General features: G+C 39.0%; 2 protein-coding genes across 4 annotated transcripts in view; one reads left to right on the top strand and one right to left on the bottom strand.

The window, feature by feature from the left end:
* The window catches only part of zgc:162297 (uncharacterized protein LOC555865 homolog), a 60,330-nt gene extending 55,652 nt beyond the window's left edge, over positions 1–4,678 (top strand). For both annotated transcript variants that reach the window (XM_067997965.1, XM_067997964.1), the window contains exon 6: positions 133–4,678. In XM_067997965.1, the coding sequence (XP_067854066.1) occupies positions 133–323 (191 nt within the window). In that variant the 3' untranslated portion in view covers positions 324–4,678. The remainder of the gene's footprint in view (positions 1–132) is intronic.
* On the bottom strand, positions 4,679–22,574 carry si:ch211-260e23.9 (uncharacterized protein LOC555795 homolog). Of its 2 annotated transcripts, XM_067997967.1 has the most exons (5): positions 22,474–22,574; positions 18,837–19,044; positions 17,523–17,733; positions 14,924–15,068; positions 4,679–11,228 (listed from the first exon to the last, which is right to left on the bottom strand). In XM_067997967.1, the coding sequence occupies exons 3-5, from the start codon at positions 17,650–17,652 to the stop codon at positions 10,985–10,987; spliced, it is 519 nt and encodes a 172-aa protein (XP_067854068.1). In that variant the 5' UTR covers positions 17,653–17,733; positions 18,837–19,044; positions 22,474–22,574; the 3' UTR covers positions 4,679–10,984. The 2 variants fall into 2 exon arrangements, with proteins under 2 accessions (XP_067854068.1, XP_067854067.1); XM_067997966.1 differs by lacking the exon at positions 18,837–19,044.
* Positions 22,575–23,011: the final 437 nt, after the last annotated feature.

Genomic DNA, 23,011 nt, shown 5'->3' with positions numbered 1-23,011 from the left:
TTGATTACATTGTGTTTTGCAGCATGTAGTGAATTTAACACTGCAATATACACGTTATAACGTATGGATTGTAAATACCAAGAGATGTAAGTTTTCTGTCTATTTTAATTGCTTCTTTGACCTTTCTTGCAGAGATTAAACAGGCTGTAAGAATTCCAGTCCTCGTTGGCTCTGGTGTGACCTTTGAAAACATGGAGCAGTATATGGATGCAGATGCCATGATTATTGGTTCATATTTCAAGAAAGCAGGATACTGGGCCAATGAAGTTGATTCTGAACGGATTAAGAAATTTATGACTAAGATGCATCAACTCAGGAAATAAAACAGTTTTATCAAGATACTTTGCAAGTATATCTACAGCTATGCAATGGAACAAATCATATATAATTTTACCTGTACCTCTGACAAATCTAACACATTAATATTGATGCTGCCACAATCAGTTATTTTTTGATGAATTTTTTTAAGAGATTTGATTCTAGTCTGTTACTTGTAGCATATGGTGCAGTTTGAATCACCAACATGATTTTTCTTTTGATTTAAAATGTGATCTACATAAACAACATGAGTAACTCTGAAATAAAAATAGAAAGTGTTAGAATAGACAGCATGTCACTCAGCATCTGTAAAGAAAAAATATAGGTTATGGTGATTTAGGTGTATATCAGTCATCAGAATTGAAGTTTAAAGGACTGTTGCTTTTACTTCAAGACTACTGATAAGTTGCATTAAATCTACACAAGTATATGATCTGAAGCAACAGTATAATTAAAGGAATGACCCAATGCAATTAATACAGCCACTTGAGCTGTAAATGCTCACCCATTGCATGCATTATGCATGATTTTTCTAGTAAAATGCAGTATTGCCTTCTGTTGCTTCTCAAAACTGGTAATCTAAATGTTAACAACACACCAACCAATGTGAACCCATGTGGGTTGTTCCAGCAGAGGATAATTGGTATGCAATGCAGCTGGGACAAGATGGCCTTGATGTTGCTACTTAATAGGCAGTCATATTACCCAAAGTCAGTTCCAGTATTCTCCTTCAAACAGGCAACTGGCTAACTGCTTTCATATATTTTCAAATTTTTCTTCTTTAGTGTTTTCTGCATATCATGCTGAGAAATACCTATTACATAATTAGAGAATAAAACAGGGAATAGATGGTTTCATGCAATGTAAATCATTTAATTGGCATCATTGATTTATGTTGTTACATCAGTCAGTTTAGTTTTGGCAAACCATTTTTCGTGTGTGTGGTCTCTAAATTTTCTCCAGTATTCTCCCTTACCTGTTCTTTCCTGCAGAGGAGAGTAATGCTGGGATGGTATTGTCTATGCTGCATCAAATCTTACAGTACTTAGCCCTAGTGCAAGCCAATACAGTAAGGTCAATGTGGTATTTGACAGTGGAGTCCATTACAGATAAGCCCAAGCCTGTCTTCAGAAATGTTTGTATATATGCACTTCCAGCCAGGATTGTTAGATAGCAATCAGGAGTCATTAGAGAGGGAGCATTTTCCCCCTTATCAAGCACAGAGACACTGAGGCCAAGGACCAGGTCAACTGTAGCACTTTCATCACTGCCCAGCTGGCAACAGGTATCTCAAAACAGAAGACACAAAGGTCTATATTGCTCAGTGCAGCATTCACACTGTGGGGCAGTTAATGTGGTGCTGGCACTATGCCATTGGGACCGCAGCTCGAGGTGTTGCTCGAATAAGCTTAACTTACTCCTAATGCAAGGTCAGCGCATTAATGTCATTTGATGGCATTTCCAAAACGTAGAACATGATATAATGAGAGTGTATTAAAATTAGGGGTAGGATTTCCTGCACCGGTAGTCCATAAACAGCTGGTAGTGCCTACATGATAAAAGGATAATTGGTATGCAACACAGCTGGGACAAGATGGCCTTGATGTTGCTACTTAATAGGCTGTCATATTACCCAGTGTCAATTCCAGTATTCTACTTCAAACAGGCAACTAGCTAACTGCTTTCATATATTTTCAAATTTTTCTTCTTTAAAGTGTTTTCTGCATATCATGCTGAGAAATACCTTGGATAGGAAAGAGGAGGAGGTGGGCCTAACAGTCAAATTACAGATAAGCTATTGTAAGTACAGGGTCACTCAAAGAAAATTAAAATATGTTTTGTGCCCCTCCACTACAGTACCCATTTGTTACAGGTACTGGATGACCAGAGTGCAATTCAGGCACTCCAGACAAATTCCGAGGCTTGAGACTCATATATCACTGAAGTTAATGAATGCTGAGCCTTTAATAAGCTTTGCATGCAATTTGGGTGCAGGCTCAGAGAGCTAGGAGCACTAACCAGCCACATCGAGGTGTGCTAGGCATATTAAGCTTGGAGTAGACCCCAGGTCATGATACACAATAATCAAGGGAACCGCCGCTTGATGTACATCAGCACAATGGGAGGCACAGATCGCATTTTGGTCCAGATGTGTGTACCCACTGACCTATCTGTGGAGTTGTACAGTAACAATATGTAATTCAAACTTAGTTGAAAGTATACACTGGCAGTTTTTTGGAACAATATTAATATGTTCTCCTTAGATTCTCAATTTGAAATACTAATTTGTCACAAGTAAGTTATCTTGTGGTTCACAATCATTCTGATTAGCTTAAAAAATCTTCAGTGCAATTTGGAAAAACCAAAAGCCAAATACCCAAACTACTAAAGTTTTGTAAAATATTTGTACATAAGAACAGCCAAGGTGATTGATTAAGCCCATTGAAGCTCACCCCTCTATTATCCCAATTGCACTTTGAATACACCCAATGTCTGTAATGTGTGGAATAATGGCAGCTTATTCCATACATTTCTCACTAATTTAAATTTATACCCTCAGATCCTATTTAATATGCATGTATGATTCTGATGGTTCAATATTGGAAGACTATGAGGCTCTACAATATCTACTGCAGACTTCACAACAAAAGAAACATTAGAGCTGAATTTTGCCTACTGGTGAAATATCAGTTCTAAAATGGTTAAGGACTGGTGCTCATCCTGTCAGAATGGTGAAGTGCTAATAGCAGTTGAAATTGCTTGGTCAGCTTTTCTGCACAATTATTCACGGTTCCAGTACAAATTTGGGCAGGTATAGGGACCAACTGCGTAGTGGGAATTGAAAGTTGCAGGCAAATTAAATTTAAAGGATGGGGACAATTAAAGGGAAAGTCAGGCTGCATGAGCAATGCCCATGTTAGAGTGTCAAAAATTCTGATAGCCTTAAGAGCTCAAAAGACATCTCAATCCAGGACCCCAACACCATAGGTCAACATTGCAGCACACCTGGAAGGAGGTGGACGCAGGCTTGAGGATGCAACTGACTAATACTATCATTTGTGTGTGCCAGCCTTTTTGTATTCTTGTAGATGGCACAGCTCTGTATTTGACTTTCTGTTGACCCAGACTCTGAAGATAATTCCCCACAGTCATTGTCATATAGGTCTAACAATGCCTGAAAATATAGTTGGTGGCATCTTGGTGAGTGTGACCAATGAGCTTTGCTTGTGTCTGATCATCCTGACATGCTGTTTTTTTGTGCAGCACCATGTAAAGTCGAAGTGCTTCTGAAGAATCATCCAGCATAACTGTTAGTCAGGCCATCGCACACAGCTGTGCCATTGGACCTGCTTTCAAAGTATACAGTATTAATCTGCCAAAATGTGAAGTCTGGTCACCTGTTTGCAGATGCAGTTGTGCAGGTGGGCATGCAGCACCTCTCATGCCTGACCTGCTAGCACAATTTAAGTGCTCCTCTTCTTCCAAGCACTTCAGATAGGGGAGTAACCATTGGGGAAAAACCATTGATGCCAGTAACAGTGCTGGGGGCAAAAATATCTAAATCACAAACACCTAGAATATGCCAACAGAACAAAGGTTTCTGAAAAACAGAACAGAAACCAGTGAATGAACATCCTTTTTGGCCCTTTAAACTTATTTCCAGGTATTGTTCAGCACCTGATCATTTAAATGGATGTCAATCAGAAGTAGTATAGACAAAAAAAGGAGGCATTGTAACCCCATTCCCTCATCATTTGTATACAAGTGGGATCTTCCTGTGTCCACCCCCTGGCCTACTGAAAATGCATGTTATGCAGAAAAGGGCCAGAGACCCAGCATTAGAGATCCCTGCCATTTTTTTCTGGTCCTTGTTTAACTGCTTAAACGATTGCACACCGCACAGTAACATAAGCACCAATATGATGGCCAGTGGGAGGAAGACATCAAATATTTGGCCTGGAATTTCTTCTAAGCTGCTCTGCTGCCGTATCCATAGGGATTGCAGCAGAAACTCCGTTTGTGCGCGTAAATGGGCTTTCTGTTGCAACTCCAGCGAAGTTAAGGTGATGGAGCAGGAGCAACTCCAAGGAATTTCTCAGCATCATGAGTAGTGAACTGGTGAGTAACTAATGAAGATCTTCCTCATAGTAAGAAAAACTTCAAAGCTGTAGGATCTATCCCAGGTAAAACTATGCCTGTATAAAACATGCAAGTTTGTAGATAATTATACCAATTAACCCTGGAATTGTACAAATGATGTGGCTTATTCATTAAGCATCAATGTGACTATCTACTGGCATTGACCTTGGTTCAGATATTTCAACACTGCTGCATGTTTTGAATAAACTTGTAAAGCCACTTTCAATGCACATAGAAATTATTTATTTAGTTAATCGCCTGACATTTCTTGCACGTGAACTATAATCTACTTCATTTTTACACCTTGCATTATTACAGTAGAGATAGTAATACAGTACTTTTTAAAAGTGTGCCAAGAATCAATTACTCCAGTCACCTGTTTTAAGACACACCATGTCCACCACCTATTATGTACGCAACTATAGAATGTTAACACAAAATATGATTTCGAAATAATTTTGAAACATCCTGAAACAGTCAAACTTTAACATTTTATGGAGAAGTTAAAAAATTTATAGACTATATGTCCATTTACATATGCATCTATATAGCAGTTTAATTATTATAGCATTTAACCATTTGCTCTTTCTCTACACATTCTTTTACCAAAAGATCTAGTAAAAAGAATTCTCAGTCAGTAGGTTAAAGTGAAGAATTGGCAGATACAATTGGTGACTTAATGAGAGAATTCTGAAGAGCAGGTGAAATTGGCTTCCATCACAGAGGGTAAAGTATCCTTTGGTTATTCTGTGTTAACAATATTGTAATTATAAAAGATATCTTTGGATCATTATTTCTGCTGAAATCATAAGCTCATTCCAAAAGAATGCTTTTAGAATTTTGCAAGAAATTGTAAATATAGGAAATGTTCCCATTATTACAATGTTACTAATACATAACAACCAGAAGAAATCTTATAACTGTTGGGTTAAGAACCTTAACTACCTTTTAATACCAAATAAACAGAAGATGCTGGAAACGTACAGGTCAGGAGAGAAACAGTTAATGTTTCAGGTCGATGACCTCATCAGAACTACCAAGTTTTAAACCAAATACCTGGCCAATGTTACAATTCATCAGTACTTTTATATTACGCATGTCACTGAAAAATTCCACACAAGAACAAAAAATTTAAACAAACTTGAGAAACGGTACAACATATCCTACTACTGCAATAAAACCATAATGCCTTTCCTTGTATGAAATCTATTTGGCAAGATAGGTCGAGGGTCCCTTGTATGCGTGCGAATACTGCAAATGATTTCAATGTATAATCAACAACTTCCTTAAGTTTTGTCCCAGCTCCCATCCGGTAAAAGTTCAAAGTGTGATACTACACTATTAATTACACATTTCAAAAGGTTTGCTATGTGCAGGAATTTTTAACCATTTAATAGGGAGGCTGTCATCATTTATCCTTTGAAGTCAATATGTTCAGCCAGAAAATCTGCTGATGTGATACTGAGGCTTGTTTGGCAGGTAGGATGCATAGGGTGAGTAAGGCCACAACTATGTTGAAAATAACCATGCAGAATTAATGTTAAAAGCACTAGTCCTGTAAAATTGATTCCATCCTTCTTAAAAACAAGACAATTACCTGCTGGAGAAGCATGTTCCAAGTGCAATCTATTTTTAAGTCCTTTTTTTAAAATCAGGGATTGACATCAGAAATTATGTGATCATTCTCTTTTGAAACCAGTTTAGTGTTAGTCCGTGCCATTTGTAAATAGAATAAGGCATTCCTGCTTTTGAAACTTGTACAAAAATGAAAATATTGGGGTTTATTTTCCAATATATGTTGGTGGTGGGGATCCTCACCCACTGCCAGCACATTAGAAAAGTATGGGCACACTGCCACGATTTATTAATATGCACCAGCAGCAGGCAAGGTTCCCCACCAACTAATACTCAGCAAACTACCCCCAATATCTTGTTAAAATTTCTGTTCAACGTTTTCTTTTTGCCAGAATTATTTTCATTATAACAATGGCTCTGGGGTAAAAAAAAAGTCTTGGGTGATGTAACTTTAAATGAATATTTTATCGGGTGGATGTCTGCCACACACAGAACCCCTTGCCATATTTAAGAGATTCCAAATCAGCTACTGAGAATTCTATACCTGTAGAATTTCTGTTTGCTTGATGTGACATGCATACTCTCTCCCAGTGGAGCACACTGCACTTATCCAAGTCCAGAGACCTTAGGTGCAGGTTGGCAGTCAAGGTTTAGCAACATCTCAGTGTGCAAAGGATGTACTGCTGGAGTCCAACCAGATAAAGCCATGCAGCCTAACAGTACAGAATGCTGGTAAACTTCCTCCTGCTCGTTAGGACATTGGATTCCATATTTATCTGGAACCAAGTGGGGGAAAATCCCAGCCTCCAGTGACAGGTCTACCCCTTCAGATTCCATTAGTGATCCAGGTTATCTAGCCAATGTTCAACAGAATCCTAGAGTACAGTGGACCTAGAAACAATCAGCAGGTCAGACAACATCTGAGGAGAGAAACAGAGTCAACGTTTCAGGTCAATGACCTTCATCAGAACTTGCCTGGTTCCAGTATTGGATTACTAATTGGTTGTTAATCAACTGACAAGCAGATTGGAGCCTATGGTAGGTGGGCCACAGGTACCAGAGACTCCTCACAGGTGGTGCTGCTCACCATGCTACATATAAAGTGTGCGAGTACTTTGCCACCATCTTCCTGATCACAATGTGGGCACACATCACACCCTATTGAACAGTTGTTTCTCCAGTTTAATGTGTAGAATTTCAACAGCAGCTACTTGCCTCTCTAACCAAACCATAGTAGAGCCATGGACACAATCATGTGTTCTCCTATGTAGCCTCCAGGTAATGCTTTCTGGCAGCTGTTGGAGATATCTCATTAGCTATACAACAGACATGTGCCTTCAGCAATTAGAAAGCCCTACAAAGCAGATGGCATAATGCCAGCCCACTTGAAGACTTAGAAGTCCAAGTCCAGTGCTGGGTACCAGGCTTACTGATCAACAATACTTAATGCAGGACCTCAAATGAAGGGTTTTGGCAAGTTGGTATGCTCACCATGAGGCTGACTCTCCTCCAAAATACTAAGTGACAAGTCACTGTGGGTTAAAATCCTCCCACATCTGCAGATGCTTCCTCTTTTTGCCAAAAATCCAACTCACAGCTTGGTTCTGGATCTTGCTCATGGGCCAGTTCTTCCACTACATGCCCAAGAGTTCTGAATCATGAAGAAAAATTGTTTTGACACATATGCCACAAACCTTAAAAACACTCATTTTTGGGCAATGTGTAGGCAGTCTGAAATAAAATGTGGCAGAGGCACTCCGCCTCAAAAAAAATGAACGATTTCCCTCCCATGACCCCACTGTGACGCTGAGCGGTCCCTCCACATTTAAATGATGAGGGGGAGCAGGGCCACAAGCATAATCTGCATTGAAAGTTTGCTGTCATTGAAGAAAGATGAGAAAAATCATAATGTCCTTTGGACCTGAAGGATGGATTTGTTAAGGGAGGGTCATGTCTGTCTAACTTGATTGAATTTTTTGAGGAGGTAACAAGGAAGGTAACACGTTTGTAGTGTACATGGATTTTAGCAAGGCTTTTGACAAGGTCCCAAATAGCAGACTGGTCAAAAAAGTAAAAGCCCAAGGAAAAGTGGCTAGTTGGATCCAAAATTGGCTCAGTGGCAGGAAGCAAAGATTAATGGTTGACAGACGTTTATGCGATTGGAAGGCTGATTCTAGTGGGGTTCCGCAAGGCTCAGTACTAGGTATCTTGCTTTTTGTGGTATATATTAATGATTTGGACTTGAATGTGGGGGGGCTTGATCAAGAAGTTTGCAGATGATACAAAAATTGGCCAAGTGGTTGATAGAAGGAAAGCTGTAGACTGCAGGAAAATATCAATGGACTGGTGGGCAGAAAAGTGGCAAATGGAATTCAATCCAGAGAAGTGTGAGGTAATGCATTTGGGGAGGGCAAACAAGGCAAGGGAATACACTACAAATGGGAGGATACGGAGAGGTTTAGAGGGACAGAGGAACCTTGGAGTGCATGTCCACAGAGATCCCTGAAGGTAGCAGGACAGGTAGATAAGGTGGTTAAAAAGGCATATGGGATACTTTCCTTTATTAGCCAAGGCATAGAATATAAGTGCAGGAAGGTTATGCTAGAACTGTAGAAAACATTGGTTAGGCCACAGCTTGAGTATTGCGTACATTTCTGGTCTCCACATTACAGGAAAGATACGATTGCACTAGGGAGGATACAGAGGAGATTTACGAGGATGTTGCCAGGGCTGGAGAATTTTAGCTATGAGAAAAGATTGGACAGGCTGGGGTTGTTTTCTTTGGAACAAAGGAGGCTGAGGGGAGATTTAATTGAGGTATATAAAATTAGGACGGGACTAGATAGAAAGGACCTATTTCCCTTAGCAGAGGGGTCAGTGAACAGGGGGCATAGATTTAAAGTAATTGGTAGAAGGATTAGAAGAGAGCTGGAGGAGAATTTTTTTTTCACCTAGAGGGTGGTGGGGGGTTCAGAACTCAGTGCCTGAAAGGGTGGTAGAGGCAGAAACCCTCAACTCACATTCAAGTACTTGGATGTGCACTTGAAGTGCCATAACCTACAGGGCTACGTACCAAATGCTGGAAAGTGGGATTAAGCCGGATAGCTCTTTTTTGGCCGGCACCGACACGATGGGCCGAATGGCCTCCTTCTGTGCCGTAACTTTCTATGATTGTGGTCAGGCTGAAGTTGACATCCACCAGGACCTCCAGCTACCAATGTGAATCAATAATTTGAACAGATGGCCCCTGTATCTTCAAATCATTATCTTAAAGATCCACTGTTGGTCTGTGCAAAGACATAATTCTGCACTTGGCAGCATCCACAGGGAAACAGTTAGCACAATATTACAAAAATGTGTTAGCTACACTTTTAGGTTTCTAGAAGGTAAGCAATTCTTACAATATTCTTTGGACAATGTAGAGGGAGTTTTATTTTATATCTAGATTATGTTGAACCTGGTCTGGGAGTGCTTAATGGGAGTGTAGAGCGACCCTTATGCAGCGTCACCCTTGGCTTAAAGGTAGCTCTCTCACATCTGAATCAGAAGGTCGTGGGTTTAACCCCACTCCAGAGACTTGAGCACATAATCTAGGCTGAGACTTCAGTACTGCCCTCTTTTGGATGAGATGTTAAACAGAGGCCCTGGCTGCCCTCTCAGGTGGGCATTAAAGCTCCCATGGCATTATTTGAACAAGAGCAGGGGAGTTCTCCATGTGTTGTGCCTAACATTTACCCCTCATTGCTGCTTGTGGGACAAATTAGCTGGCAAATTTCCTACATTACTACAGTGACTAAAATTCAAAAGTACTTCATTAGCTATGAAATACTTTGGGATGTCCTGAGGTCATGAAAGGTGATATACATATATACGCAAGTTCTTTCTTTTTCTACATGCCATTATAATACCTGTATTTGCATCCAGTCAGGTTTTGCTTTGTGAGCTCTAAATTTTCAAGCCTTTATATAATGCCAAGTCATATCAGTAATAATGCCAGTTACAAGTGAACACTCAAATGGGTTATACAGGAAGATATATTTTACTGTTGCTAATAAGTAATCTAGCGGTCAGTTTTAACATACTGTTCAATACATGTGCTGCAGTTCTACTGTGGACTCTGAATAATGCCACCGCTTTACTGTGAAAAGCAACCAAAAGCTGTGAATAACCGTTTCCACTGTTCTATATGAAACTATTGAGGGCTAAGTTTCTTGTGCATCTCCCTGCCCTGGTGCTAAACAGGAGCAGTGCATCCTAAATGCACTGCTGTGGTCCAGCCCTGGGATTTCCTACCCTTGGCCCATTTACATGGCTTAGGGACATCCCGGCACAAGTCCACCCCCTATTGGGGTCCAGCACCAGCAAGAGGCCCTGGAAAATCAGGTGCAGCTGCAGGCCTACATATGCGTGCTTGGCCTGGGTACATGGGACCTTCTGGATGTTGATGGGAGATCGGCAGCCAGAAGGCCACAACAGAACTGGATCCTGGTGTTTGGGGCCAACGTCAATTCTGGAGGCCTACCTGTAATTCTTCAGCCTGCTCCCTGAACCTTCTGCTCACTGGGGATTCAGGGGACAGCCCACAGCATTATCTTTTCCAGGTACCCTGCACTGGGGCACTCAGCAAGTGTTGAAAACAGAAAATGGGGTGGAAGCCCCCTCCCACTTCATTTAAATAGCCTAGCTCTATGCCCCCATGGAAAATCCCAGAAGTCCCATGGCAGTTTTAAAAGGGCAGAGAGCCAACAATACTTGTTGCTTTTTCCATGACCTTTCAGTCTGGGGATCTGAGCATCCCAGGGGAGAGGGGGAGGTACAGGAAAATAAGCCCCTTAGACATGCAAGTAGTAAACACTCAGGGGTAGAATTTCTGCAGGTTACAGTGAGAGATTCCCCCATAGAAATTCTATCCCTTGAAATTTACCATCCACACCAAACATAGAAAGTCTCCTTATTGCCTTGAATATCTGGAAACGCGTTGACAGGGTTGTTTGAAACGTCCTGAGTTTTTTTCCTTAGTAGAATATCGTTTCCGTGCTCTATTTTGCCTCAAAAGATGATTGCGGCTCAGTTTTCTTCTCTCAACATGTAATTTGGCACGCTGCATGAAATGCACATGATTGGTATGTTCCACACCACCATTTCCAGTCAAAGCTGACATTCTTCGAGGGATATAATGAGCAACCGGAACAGCCCTAAACAGAAAGAGACTTTAACTCACAACAGGTTTCATAACACAAATTGTGACTATGGGGCAAGGTACAGTAATACTATATTAACTCCTTTCTGGAAAAGTAACACGTACTGCATGTATTTTTCTCTCATACACCCACCCCTCACTATGAAAGTTGTTTCATGACTCCCAAAGCTAGTCTGATATTAGTAAACTGGACCCATATAAAGTTTACTGAATTTATGGCAAAGTTACTGAGGTGGAGTGGAAAGAGTTTGGAAGAAAATACACAACTTTAAAAAATAAAAAAAAGGAAACACTCTTGATATAAGACACCACGTCTTTTAGCTCAAATAGATGCTCGCTTGTACAACAGAACATTCTAATAAGTTTAAGTATTGCATTCAAATTTTCTTTGAGAATCTTAACCAGCCACACAGTTAGCTTACTATTCTCCATTAGCAGTACATCCAGCAAATTGCAAATGTATTTCATGCCTCTTTTGAGAAATAACACTTTCTCTCCATTTCTTTTTTTCTATAAGCACTCAGCATGTTAGTGTATCTCTTACAATGGAGCAAATTTCAAGCCTTTTTCCTACTTTTTTTTTAAAATGGTGTTAGCAAGCACAAAAATAGCCTGTCTTGTACTGGCTTTCGTTAACCCATTTTTTGTCACCTGTAAATTCCTCAATCCTTACATGGTAAAATTGTATTTCATTTGTAATTTGAATTACTCACGTTCTTCATTAAATAACTATATTAGTTGAGAGTAACAGAATCACTTATTACTGGGCTAACTTACTGGCTGTGTGTGAGGGTCTTTTTTAAAAAAAAACCTACATCAGACCCATTTTGGGCCTGGATTTTCCTTGAGAAAATACCCATTTTTTAAGATAGTGTGGAGGCTGTCTGACAAATAAAGTGTAGCAAAGAGGCTTTCTGCCCCCCAAAAAATTATAAATTATTAATAATTTAGGAAAATAATGTTGCGATATGAAGTGGCCCAAATTCATAGATCACAAAGCAGTGAACATTGAAACTCAAACTACATAGTAGCGGGAGTATTTAGGAAATGGAAGAACATAAAAAGATATGAATGAGGAAAAGACCAATCAATCCATTCAACTTACTTTATCATGCATGATATGTACAGCGCTTACTCAGGCCATTTTCACTCCTGCCTTCTTGCCAATCTGCATCTCTCTACTTCTTAAGTTGCTAATCTGTTCTTTTTTTTTTCCAGCTTTCCAATTTCAAATCAAGAACACAACATAGCTACAGTAAGTGAGGAAGAGGGATACTAAGTGTTTGCAGTAGCAGTTAACAAAATCTCAGACTTGTCAACAAGAGGGCATAACCTTAAAATTAGAGCGAGGCTGTTCAGGGGTGATGTCACATGAAGGATACTGAAAATTTGAAGCTCTCTTCCAACAAAAAGCTATTGAGGCTAGGTCAATTGATAATGTCAAAATGGAGATTGATAGATTTTTGTTAGGTAAGGGAACCAAGGAAGGTAGATGGAGATGAGATACAGATCAGCCATGACATAATTGAATGGCAGTACATGCTCGAGGGGCTGAATGGCTTACTCCTGTTCCTATAGATTCTAATCTCAATCTATATAGGCTCAATTTTACTGAGCAACAAAGTCCTACAGACTCCCTGTAGTAGTGGCCTACAACTCAGCCCACTTACTAACAATGGTGGGCAGCCCCTAGAAATGTCCCAAAAGAGGTAACCAAGGTTATTTTTTTCTCCAGCTTCAAGCTAAGTTCCTGGTTACCAGCTCAGCACTGCCACATTCCAGAAAAGGCATACAGACCACAACAGTTGGGATAGAGGCAGATACTTGGAGGGTACTTTTATAAGTCTGCATTGCTAGCTATAGAGTTTTCAAAGTAAAACAACAAATCTTGCTAGATTGGTGACAGACCAAGTCTTCCAAATGGAAATCCCAATATTTTTTTTCCCCTCTTACTGTCAATCTTCTTCCCTCCACTCTTCCTCTTCTGACAGCACTAACTCCTTGCTGGGGTTCCATGGCTGCTGGTGCCCTCTGCTAAATCATCAACACAGCCATTCAAGTGTGAAAGATCAAATGTGGAGCTTTCCTGGCAAATACAGCTTATCTACTTATTGCTTGAACCAGGGATGCTGAGCCTCAATTTGATTGTTTTGCCAAGGTAGAGTTGGGACCTCATGGCTCAATTTGTAGCTTAGTTAAAATGTCTGAAACATTTTTAACTTGAGGTGATGTTAGTTTTCAGAGAGAGTTGGGCATGCCAAGACATATTCTCCCCCTCACCTTTCCTCCCTTACTAGCAATGTTGTGGATTGTTAGGGAGCATTAAAAGTCACCAAATTCCAGTACAAACAAAATCTAAGTGTTCTCAATTATTAGAGGGAAACAGAGATTTTCATACTGGTATTTGATTAAAGCATTCACTTGAAGAAAAAAAAACTACTTCTGATTATACAGAAATAATAGGTTTCAGTCATTTGCACTCACAAGGCCTGAAGCTATAAAGTCAAAGATATTATAATGCTGCATAACAGATGTCACTTTTGTCATCCAAAGGTGAAATATTTCAAACTACTACCAGCAACTGAGTTATTTTTTCATTAACTTTAGGTCATGGTGAATTGCCTACAGCAAGATAATGCTGCTATTCACTACAATTCATGTTTTAGAAACAACAGAATATAAACACCGATGGCAACAAGAGACATAGCCCCAAAACTGATATACTATGTATCTCAAAGTTTCACAATACATGTCAGCATGAAATGGACATTTACTGAAAAATGCATGACTCAAGAAAGTCAGATTCTGTGCATGTATATTATATAAATAAATTTTACACTGAGGTCCTATTGTACACAATATTTAAGTAAAGCTGGCTGAATAACAAAAACAATGAAGTTATCAGTGCAATAGCAAGCCTATGAGTTGTACACTGTATTTAACAGAATGTTTTCTGTTTATACCATGACTGATTGGGTTCCCCAACAAGGAGGGCAGCCACTTGTCACTAATACTCAAACCAATTGCTAGTAGGTAAGCAGCTTGGGATATTTTACTACATAAATGCAAGTTGTTGTCATTGTTATACAAAAGAGATTGGTTCAAGTGAACTAGTAAAAGGCTAATTTAAGATTAGTTCTTTTTGATCAAAGAGTGATCAATACTTAGAATGGACTTCTGGATAATGTACTGGAGGCAAAAACTCTGGAATGGTTTAAGAAACAACTGATGCTGCAATGGGGGAATATTAGTATCTTTCTGGACAGATGAAATAAGTTGGGCCAAATTGCTTTCCTCACCCATAGTTATCTTGTGAACTCTTGTCTACAACTTTACTGCACCCCTCCATCTTTCCTTTCTGTTTGTACTTCCTCTGAACAACCTAGTTGATAGTGGAAACTCATCATCAACCACAAAATTCCTGGGCCTGGGAGGGATTAAAGAAGATTCAAGTGTGATGGAGAGGCTAGAAGGGCCTTTTCACCTTGCTGGTAAAACTTGTTAGGCAAGCTGTGAATGGGTCCATTTGTAAGAAGAGAGCTATAAACAAACAATTTTGCAATTTCAATAAATAGGTTAAAGGCTGTTCTGTAAACCAAGTCATATGCACTTAGGATATTTTTTGAACCTGATATATGGATTTGGAATAGAAACATTTAACTTAATCCTTTCCAATATCCTATTACAAACCTGGGACCCTCCAATATCTGTTCATATTCAGCTTCTTCTTCACCATCACTGTTTGTATTCCTCAGAGTATATACGGACATGCTTGGGTGTTCAATCAGAAGGTTTTCCAAGGGATCAATTTCCAACTTCACTACTGAATATTGGGCTGTAATAAAACAAGACATTGGGATTAACTATTTAGCAATCATGGGAGGAAAATGTACCCTCTCTTTAAGTGTGTTCTCTATTTGTTCACTGATTTCCAATCACCTTCTTGTACAGTATTGAAGATGCAATCAAATTGATACAAAGTTGAGGACCCATTAGTTCCAACTGGTGTACCTAAGTGAATAATAAATAGACAACAAAATCCCACATTTGTGGGATGGCCAACTGGATATCATATTGATCAGAAGTCTGCTTTTTAAAAAACTGCACAAGTCAAAACAAACAAAAAAAAACACAGTATGCTCCCCCAATGGCTCAGCTATGATGGCTCAGATGGTTAAGACAGTGAATAGCTGAGTCAAACAGACTAATAAGGTTCCAGATTGGGTTCCCGATCTGTGCTGAGTTAGCTGATCTGAGCCAGAGTGTCAGTAGGAATGCAACAACACTTGCATTCCTATAAGGAAGAAATCTCAAGTGTTTTCATCAAGGAGACAAAACAGCAGTCGCCGAACAGGAAGGGGGGAAAAGGAAAAATGTCAATCAGAAGGTTTTCCAAGGGATCAAAAGGCAGTCAGTTAAAGAGAAGGGTTTTGAAATTTTTGAAAGCCAGGAAACAGAAGGCTGGACAGATTTTCAGCAAATGAGCTTAACGGAGCAGCACCAATAGTGGAACAGAGGGAGCAGGTGACAAGGAGAAGCCTAGTGTTAGGGGAGCAGAATGTGTGCGCAGAAGATGACCACTCAGGTATCAACATACAACAACACAGTCCATCAAGCCTGCCTGATCAAGGAATTTGAAAGTCAGAATAAGGAGTTTAAATTCAACTCATTGGAGCTTGGGGAACTAGCGGAGGTGCAGAGGACAGATCTAATCTCCTGTCCATTAGGGAGTAATCCCTACTGCAAGTGCACTTGTGTGGAGAATTGGGTAATGACAGAGTCAGACTTGATGGTGATGCCCTTCCACACCTCGCAATTAAATACCCTGCTGACACTCACTATCTAGCTTCATACATGTATGGTAAATTTGGTGACAGAGGGCAAATAGAGAGTGCAAAAACCATATCTCAGCAAGCGTTTATGCCTTCAGTAGGGGAGACAATTGGTGGGGTGAAAAAAATGCTGTGTGAATTAGTGTTTTAGCAGCAACCACCAACTATGATTAGATTACAAGAACTACTGCTCCCTACGTATATTGCTATTAACATAATCCTTCTCCTCCTGCTGGCCTATTTACAGAAAGTTTCTGTAAAAATAGCTGCTGGTCTAAAAGGGTCTGGTGACCCAAGTATTGCCAAACAGCTGGTTTATTTGAGGTTTACATTTTAGAGACTGATAACTTGTTTGTTTTGAAGTCTGTTACTGGCCTGTTTGCATTTGTCTTAATCACATGGTTTTTGGTGTAGTGGATTTGTTTACTGGTTTCAGCTGCTACCCTATGACAAGAGGTTAATTTGTAAAGATCAATGCTGATCAGTTCGATTTTAGTTAAGTGGCTGGATTTTCTGAGAAATCTTTGCTATTTCACGAAGCTGATGTGAATTTAAAGCTAAATTCCACACGCTCTTGCATGGATACCACATGAGCCAAATTGTACTTGTATGACCGTTTACTGTTTGAAGTAACAAGTCGTTTAATATAAATCTATTTGAATGACTTGTGAATATTAGAATGGCATATTATACAAAATCATTTCCAATCCATTGAAAATAATAAAAGGTTTAGTGAAATCAAAGTTTGTATAAAATGTTACATTGGAGTCAGTCAATTTTAGTTGACTATTTTTAATCTGATTCTTTTCAAATACGGTTCTGGGAGCCTCATTAGACCCGTGTTAATCTAGGCTCAGTTCAACCATAAAGAGGTTTATCCTAGCCAACTCTGTTCAGTACGGATGCCAAGTCCTGTATTTGGAGTGAACATTTAGAATGTTGCCAGTTTGTCTAAAAGTCTGGGCTTCTGATGCTTGATCTTGTAGATGCAGCAATGCAATAATTATTCTAATCCATGAATAAAAATGACACTTATAAATTTCATTTTTGAGCTCTGCTTATACTCAAACTGCTGTTGAATCCAATGACATTAGGTATAGCATTGCCATATGTATCTTCATATCCCTCCCCATTTCAAACCATACCACTAGTAGGGTTTCAACTATTTCATTCATTTTCATGAATTTATTTCATAGCATCTCTACAAGGAAAAAGTTATCTTTTACCAATGATATAAACAAAAAGCACATCGGGGTCTCATGATTGTTAACTTACTTAATACATATTAAAGTTATTTGTTGACATCTGCTGCTAAATCTTATATCCAAAAGATCTGTGATTATGTAACTTCTATTTGTTACAGTTGTATGGTTATATAAAACCATACCCAAGATCTAATATATAAATCCTTCACAACAATTTACATGTGGAGAAAGGATCTGAAGATCAAGCCCTACCTTGGATATCCACAATAATCCAGCCATCATCCTCATTCTCAAACAGAATGTTGTTCATGTCATTGTTGTTTTCTTTGCTGTCGTCTTCATCTGTCTCACCCAGGAAAAAAATGGTGAGTTTTCCAAGCATGTTGGACTTTTGTATGCAAAGGTTGGTGTGAGGTCTACACTTCCAACAGGGCTTCAATATTGGGTGCTGTTCCCTTTATTCCTATAAAAAAATGCAACCTGTGCTTTAGAAAATCAGTGCGTTATATTGTAATTTTTAGATTCCATAAGTACATTGGAACATGGAAATAACTCAAGAATGACAGGGTAAATGTAATCACAAACTGAATTTAGCCTACATTTCACTTTCCTGCAGTGCCCTGTTATATAACATGAAAATATTGCTGCCTTTTAACATACACATCAGACATTGCGAATCTGAAATGTGGTCTGAAATCTCCAATCCAACTGTATAAATCACTTAAAATGCAGCAGCTTTCAGAAACTATCAAAAAAAGAGATCCTTCATTACTGTTGGGTCAATATCCTATCTTACAGGCTACGTACCCTACCTAACACTGTTTTGGGAGTACCATCACCACAAGGACCACAGTGGTTCAAGGAGAAGGCCCACCGTCACCTTCTTAGAGCAACTAGGAATGGGCAAAAAATGTGGCCTTTCCAGATTTATCCACATCATGAGAACAAATAAAAAATATGGAAATATTGCCCACAGCTAGCTTATATATTGTCTAATAACAATGAAAGGAAAGTTTTCAGATGGTGTATGCCCTGTGCAGAGATTGGGGGGGGGGGGGGGGGGGAGGGTTCGAAAAAAAAAATGCAGAAATTTGCTTTGTGGCTACTGTGGCCCTGCCCTTTTTTAAAAAATGGCTGCACTATGCCGATTGCAGCAAGCTTATGCTGTCCCCACATGCAGATCATTAAGGGTGTGAAAATGATATTAATAAAGGTATTTTGCATAGTTTACCCCAGAAGTGTGGTATCACAGTTAGAGGCCCAAACAAAACTGGCACATTTTTGAACTCACCTCCTGGCCCTTCGAAGTAAGTTTCTTAAAAGGTATGTTTAGCTGGTTTGTGAATGCTTGATTCCCTGCCCATACCTCAACACTACACATGGAATACGGCTGACTAACATTAGTCTTTCTCTCCATCACCTTTGATCTTCTGTTAGGGAGACTCATAAAAAGCAATCTGCTTGATCAGCCAACCTTGTCCACTAGTTTAAATGTCCACTTCCTCCACCACCGGCATACTATGGCTACAATGTGCTTCGTTTACAAGATGTACTGCTGCAACTCACCAAGGCTTCTTTGGCAGCATTTCCGAAACCCGTGACCTCCAACACCTGGAAGGACAAGGGCAGCAGGTGCATGGGAACACCATCATCTTCAAGTTCACAGACAGCGAGCATCAGCATCACAGTTAAGCCCAACCCAGCATCCACATGTAAATTTTCCAGCAATGGTCATTGGATAGTGATCAGAAATGGGTATCCTGGCTGATTCTTCCTATTCACAGACAAGACCAATTGTAAATTCCCCAATATTGCCCTGTCTAAGATTAGACCAGGTAGTGTATTTATCCACGGAACCATCATAGGAGCTCTTAAATTATTGGTTTGGTCTTCTTCACTTATGACCTTACAGGCATATCCTCCTGTTAGTTTAAACTGGATTTGAACACAGATTCCAGAAGTTGAACAAATAATATGCTAACCTACTACAACATCAGCAAGAAAGGTGTTTATTTAAAAAAAACAGCAAAATATAAACACATACATAAAAAATATTGTGCAAGTATCTAGCTTTTTTCTTTAAAAAAAATCCATAGTTCTGTATTTGGCACTCAATCACAAAACTATGATCCAGTCATTGCACTATTTATAACTGGCACTTGAAAGGATGTACAAGAGCTTGTTATTATACAATTTCTGCCACTTTCCCCTGTGATTGGCTGGCCATTCCCCTTATCAGAGTCCGGGTTGGTCCCAGGAGAACAGTGATCCTATAGAGCCAGGGAGTTGTTTGTAATTGCACTGATAAAATATGTAAATAATCCTGCATTCTGAGTCAAGCCAGCTATTTTTGCAGTTGTAGGAACCCATTTTCCAAGCCTAATTTAGACTGCTTGTCTTAAAATTGAAGTAGACAATAGCAAGATTTCTTACTTTGTGACAGATTTTTAATTACTTTGCTTCGTCAATTCCAACTCACTGTATTTTGGACAGTGATGCAGAATATAGAGAGCGATACCCAAAGGGGTGACATTTAGTGACCTCTCCATAAAACATGATGTTTCAGCCATCAGCTTGAAGACATGACTTCATAACTATAATGAATAGAAAGAATATTGTAGGGTTTAGTACAGAATACAAAATACTAATTGAAATAGATTCAAACTTGAATTGTAATGCAATTTGGACTTGGATATGATTCAAATGAAATGGGAGTGTGCATATGCAGTAGGGCAACTTTCTATCTTCTGTCTATTTTACACTCCCCCAAGTACAGCATGTGACAAAGTAATTTCTGTTATCAAAGGCTTTAGCATGCTGTGGCCTTTTTGTGCAGTTAGTGGTCTGTGTCCAGTAACCTAATGGTTCAGTTAAGGGTTGGGATGCATCCTATCCTTTCCAGTCGAAGTGATTTTTTTTTTGCATGTTTCCAACTTCCTAATAAGTTTAGCACAGGTGATAGTAATGTTTAAAATTTAGAATTCAGAGAATCAGAATTTTGGACCTTCTGAATCAAAAGTCCAGAATGATCAATCATCATTTTTATACATCCAGTAATGGGTAAAAACCACAGAGAAAGCTATCAAGGAAACAACATAGGACTGAGATGATGATCTGAAAGACTAATGAAAAGACACATCTAATTAGTGTATTACGAGTGTGAATTTCATCTCAAAGTAAGAAAGATGCACTAATATCCATGGTCAAGGTCAGTCTCAATTAGCCAAAACCAATCCACTTGACTTGACTGGAAAGACTGCATCCAGTTAAATCAAGAGCATGATTCCTCCTCAGATGCCTGTATGCACACATACATTAATCTGATGAGATCTTCAATGTAGACCTTGAAGAATTTTAAATGATGTAATGGAATTCTCTCTTTTGAAATACATCAGAAGTTTGAATGAACTTTCATTTTGGGGTTCAAGAAAAGCACAAAAATGACTGCAGGAATGAAAGATCTTCTCAACTTTAGCCATGTAGTAGGTCGTGCATCTCTAAAAGTACCTGATTGCTTCAAGTCACTCAATTCATTATCAGAATGTGCATGATATAAATTTATAATTGAACAGAATTCACTTGATTAACTGGATGTCACAGTAAATTTAAAATCTCGTCATAAATTTGACAACTTTTTTAATTCTCAGCTATAAAATATCTGTTTGAACTCACTGAAAATCATGATGGATCAAAATGCTGAGAACTTGGCTCATGAGAGCAGCACATCTAAGGTTTTAAAAGGGATTGACAAATGTTTGAGGGAGTTTTGGATCATTATCAATTTTTTTTAAACTAGTGTCTTTCTCTTCCTGTAACTACACCTCTGCTTATCTCCAATTATTTTTTATCTCCTTGACTTTACTTTTGTTTGTCTTCCATTCTTGGTCTACCTCTAATCACTCTCTCAAAGTCATCTCTGCATTCCTATGTACATCTCAGACTGTATTTCTCACTCTCTTCACCCCTTCTTCTTGTATCCATCCTGCTCTTGTGTGTCTCCTACTTTCTTGCTCAAGCACACAGTCCCACGCTGGGGAATGCAGCATAAGCCAAGCTCCAGAAAGGAGGAGCAGACCTGCACAGAGCCTAACATGCAATGTTTGATGTTATGGGTAAGTTTAGTGCTTTATAAAAAAAATACATTATTTGTGTGTATTCATTACATTGTATACAGTTCAAATAAAACTACAATGAGCTTTCAGAGGCCTCTCTCGTGACATTTGCAGGAGGAGGGAGGGAAGCCTATGGAGGAAAGTTTTTGGATAAGTTTGTGATTTATTTCATAATGATTGTTTTTATAATGTGTTTATGCTTTGAATTTAATTTTATATTGATATATCCCAGGGTGTGTGAGGAAATGTTATGCGTTGCCTTAAGAGGCAGAATATTTTGTAACTGATTTAGTCACAAAAACAGCTAATTAGAAATACTAGATATGGTTCCTGCATCTGATTGGTTGAAGGAACAGTAATCTCTGGGCTCTGAATGGGCAAAGTTCTGCGATGTGATTAGTTGAAAGGACTACTCATTACATCAGACAACTTCTTTAAATAAATAGGATATACAAGCATTTTTTTGGCTTAACCAAATAAACTGTCAACTTTATCAAATGAAGTTGCAATATTACAAAATTCTAAAAAGGAGGTATTAAAATAGTTTTGCAAGAATTAAGATCATTTTTAGTAGTCTTGGATTGGTGGAATCGACGTTGAACAGGTTAATATATATTTAAATGTCATCTAGATCAGTAACCAAAAACGCATCAGTGTCTTTGCCTGACTCTTATCTAGCTGCGAGCATCATCACTAGCACGGGATCCGATTTCATAAAGGACAAGAACAGACACCCTCAGCTGTTCAGACTTTACATATTCTGTGACCTTTATCTTTGCAAAACACAACTTGAAAAATCCATCGTAATCTCCCAAATGGCTACGCCACATTCTCGGTGACTATTTCCAAACTGACACTCAAACTTTAGGATATGTCTGAATATGCTCCAGCAGAATCAATAAGACGTCCCAGACTGAATATCAATCTATAGTCCCAAAGAAAACACACATATTCTACAATAGCAAAATATTTCTATATAAAAAGGACTATTTCGGCGTGTCACAATGTAAGCGATGATTACATATAGAAATCTTTAACTCAAGTACTAAACTACATTTTAACTTTAAAAAAGTTATGAAAATAAAGTATACCTTTTTAACCGTCCTGCTGTTGACGAAACCTGGGATTTCTACTCTAAAATTATTCTAATCCAAGCGCGATCTTCTCAACAGCGAAACTCTCTCCAGACTCGTTTTGATCAGCTGTTTGCGTAATCTGCAATTTTCAAATAGCCTCACTGTCTCCGCCTCTGGAGGTCCATTGCCTTCTCCAGCCTGTGTGATTTGAACCAATAAAATGGCATCAGGTTCTCCCATTACCTTCTCCGGCTCAGACACGTCCCTTTAAAAAGTTGACCAGTGCAGCTGCTCTATGTGAAAGACTGCTTTACATTTTGAACATAGCAAAGACAGTATTGCAGAGCGGCAATTAAAAATACCCTTGTTTTTCCCCTTTCAGTGTTTAAAAACAAACTCAGATTTAAAATAGTTAATAACTGCTCCGTCCAGGGTTTATATATTTTTTTAAAATGCCCTGTCCATTTAAGAGATTTATTCTACTCGTCCTGTGCAGCGCCTTGGAACGTTTTACTAAGTTAAAGGCACTATTTAAATGCATGTTTTTTTGTCC

The sequence above is a fragment of the Heptranchias perlo genome, chromosome 16 (genome assembly GCF_035084215.1).
Source record: "Heptranchias perlo isolate sHepPer1 chromosome 16, sHepPer1.hap1, whole genome shotgun sequence".
Lineage (NCBI taxonomy): Eukaryota > Metazoa > Chordata > Chondrichthyes > Hexanchiformes > Hexanchidae > Heptranchias > Heptranchias perlo.
Note: the sequence above shows the minus strand (reverse complement) of the source record. Positions and strands in the feature narration are given on the sequence as shown.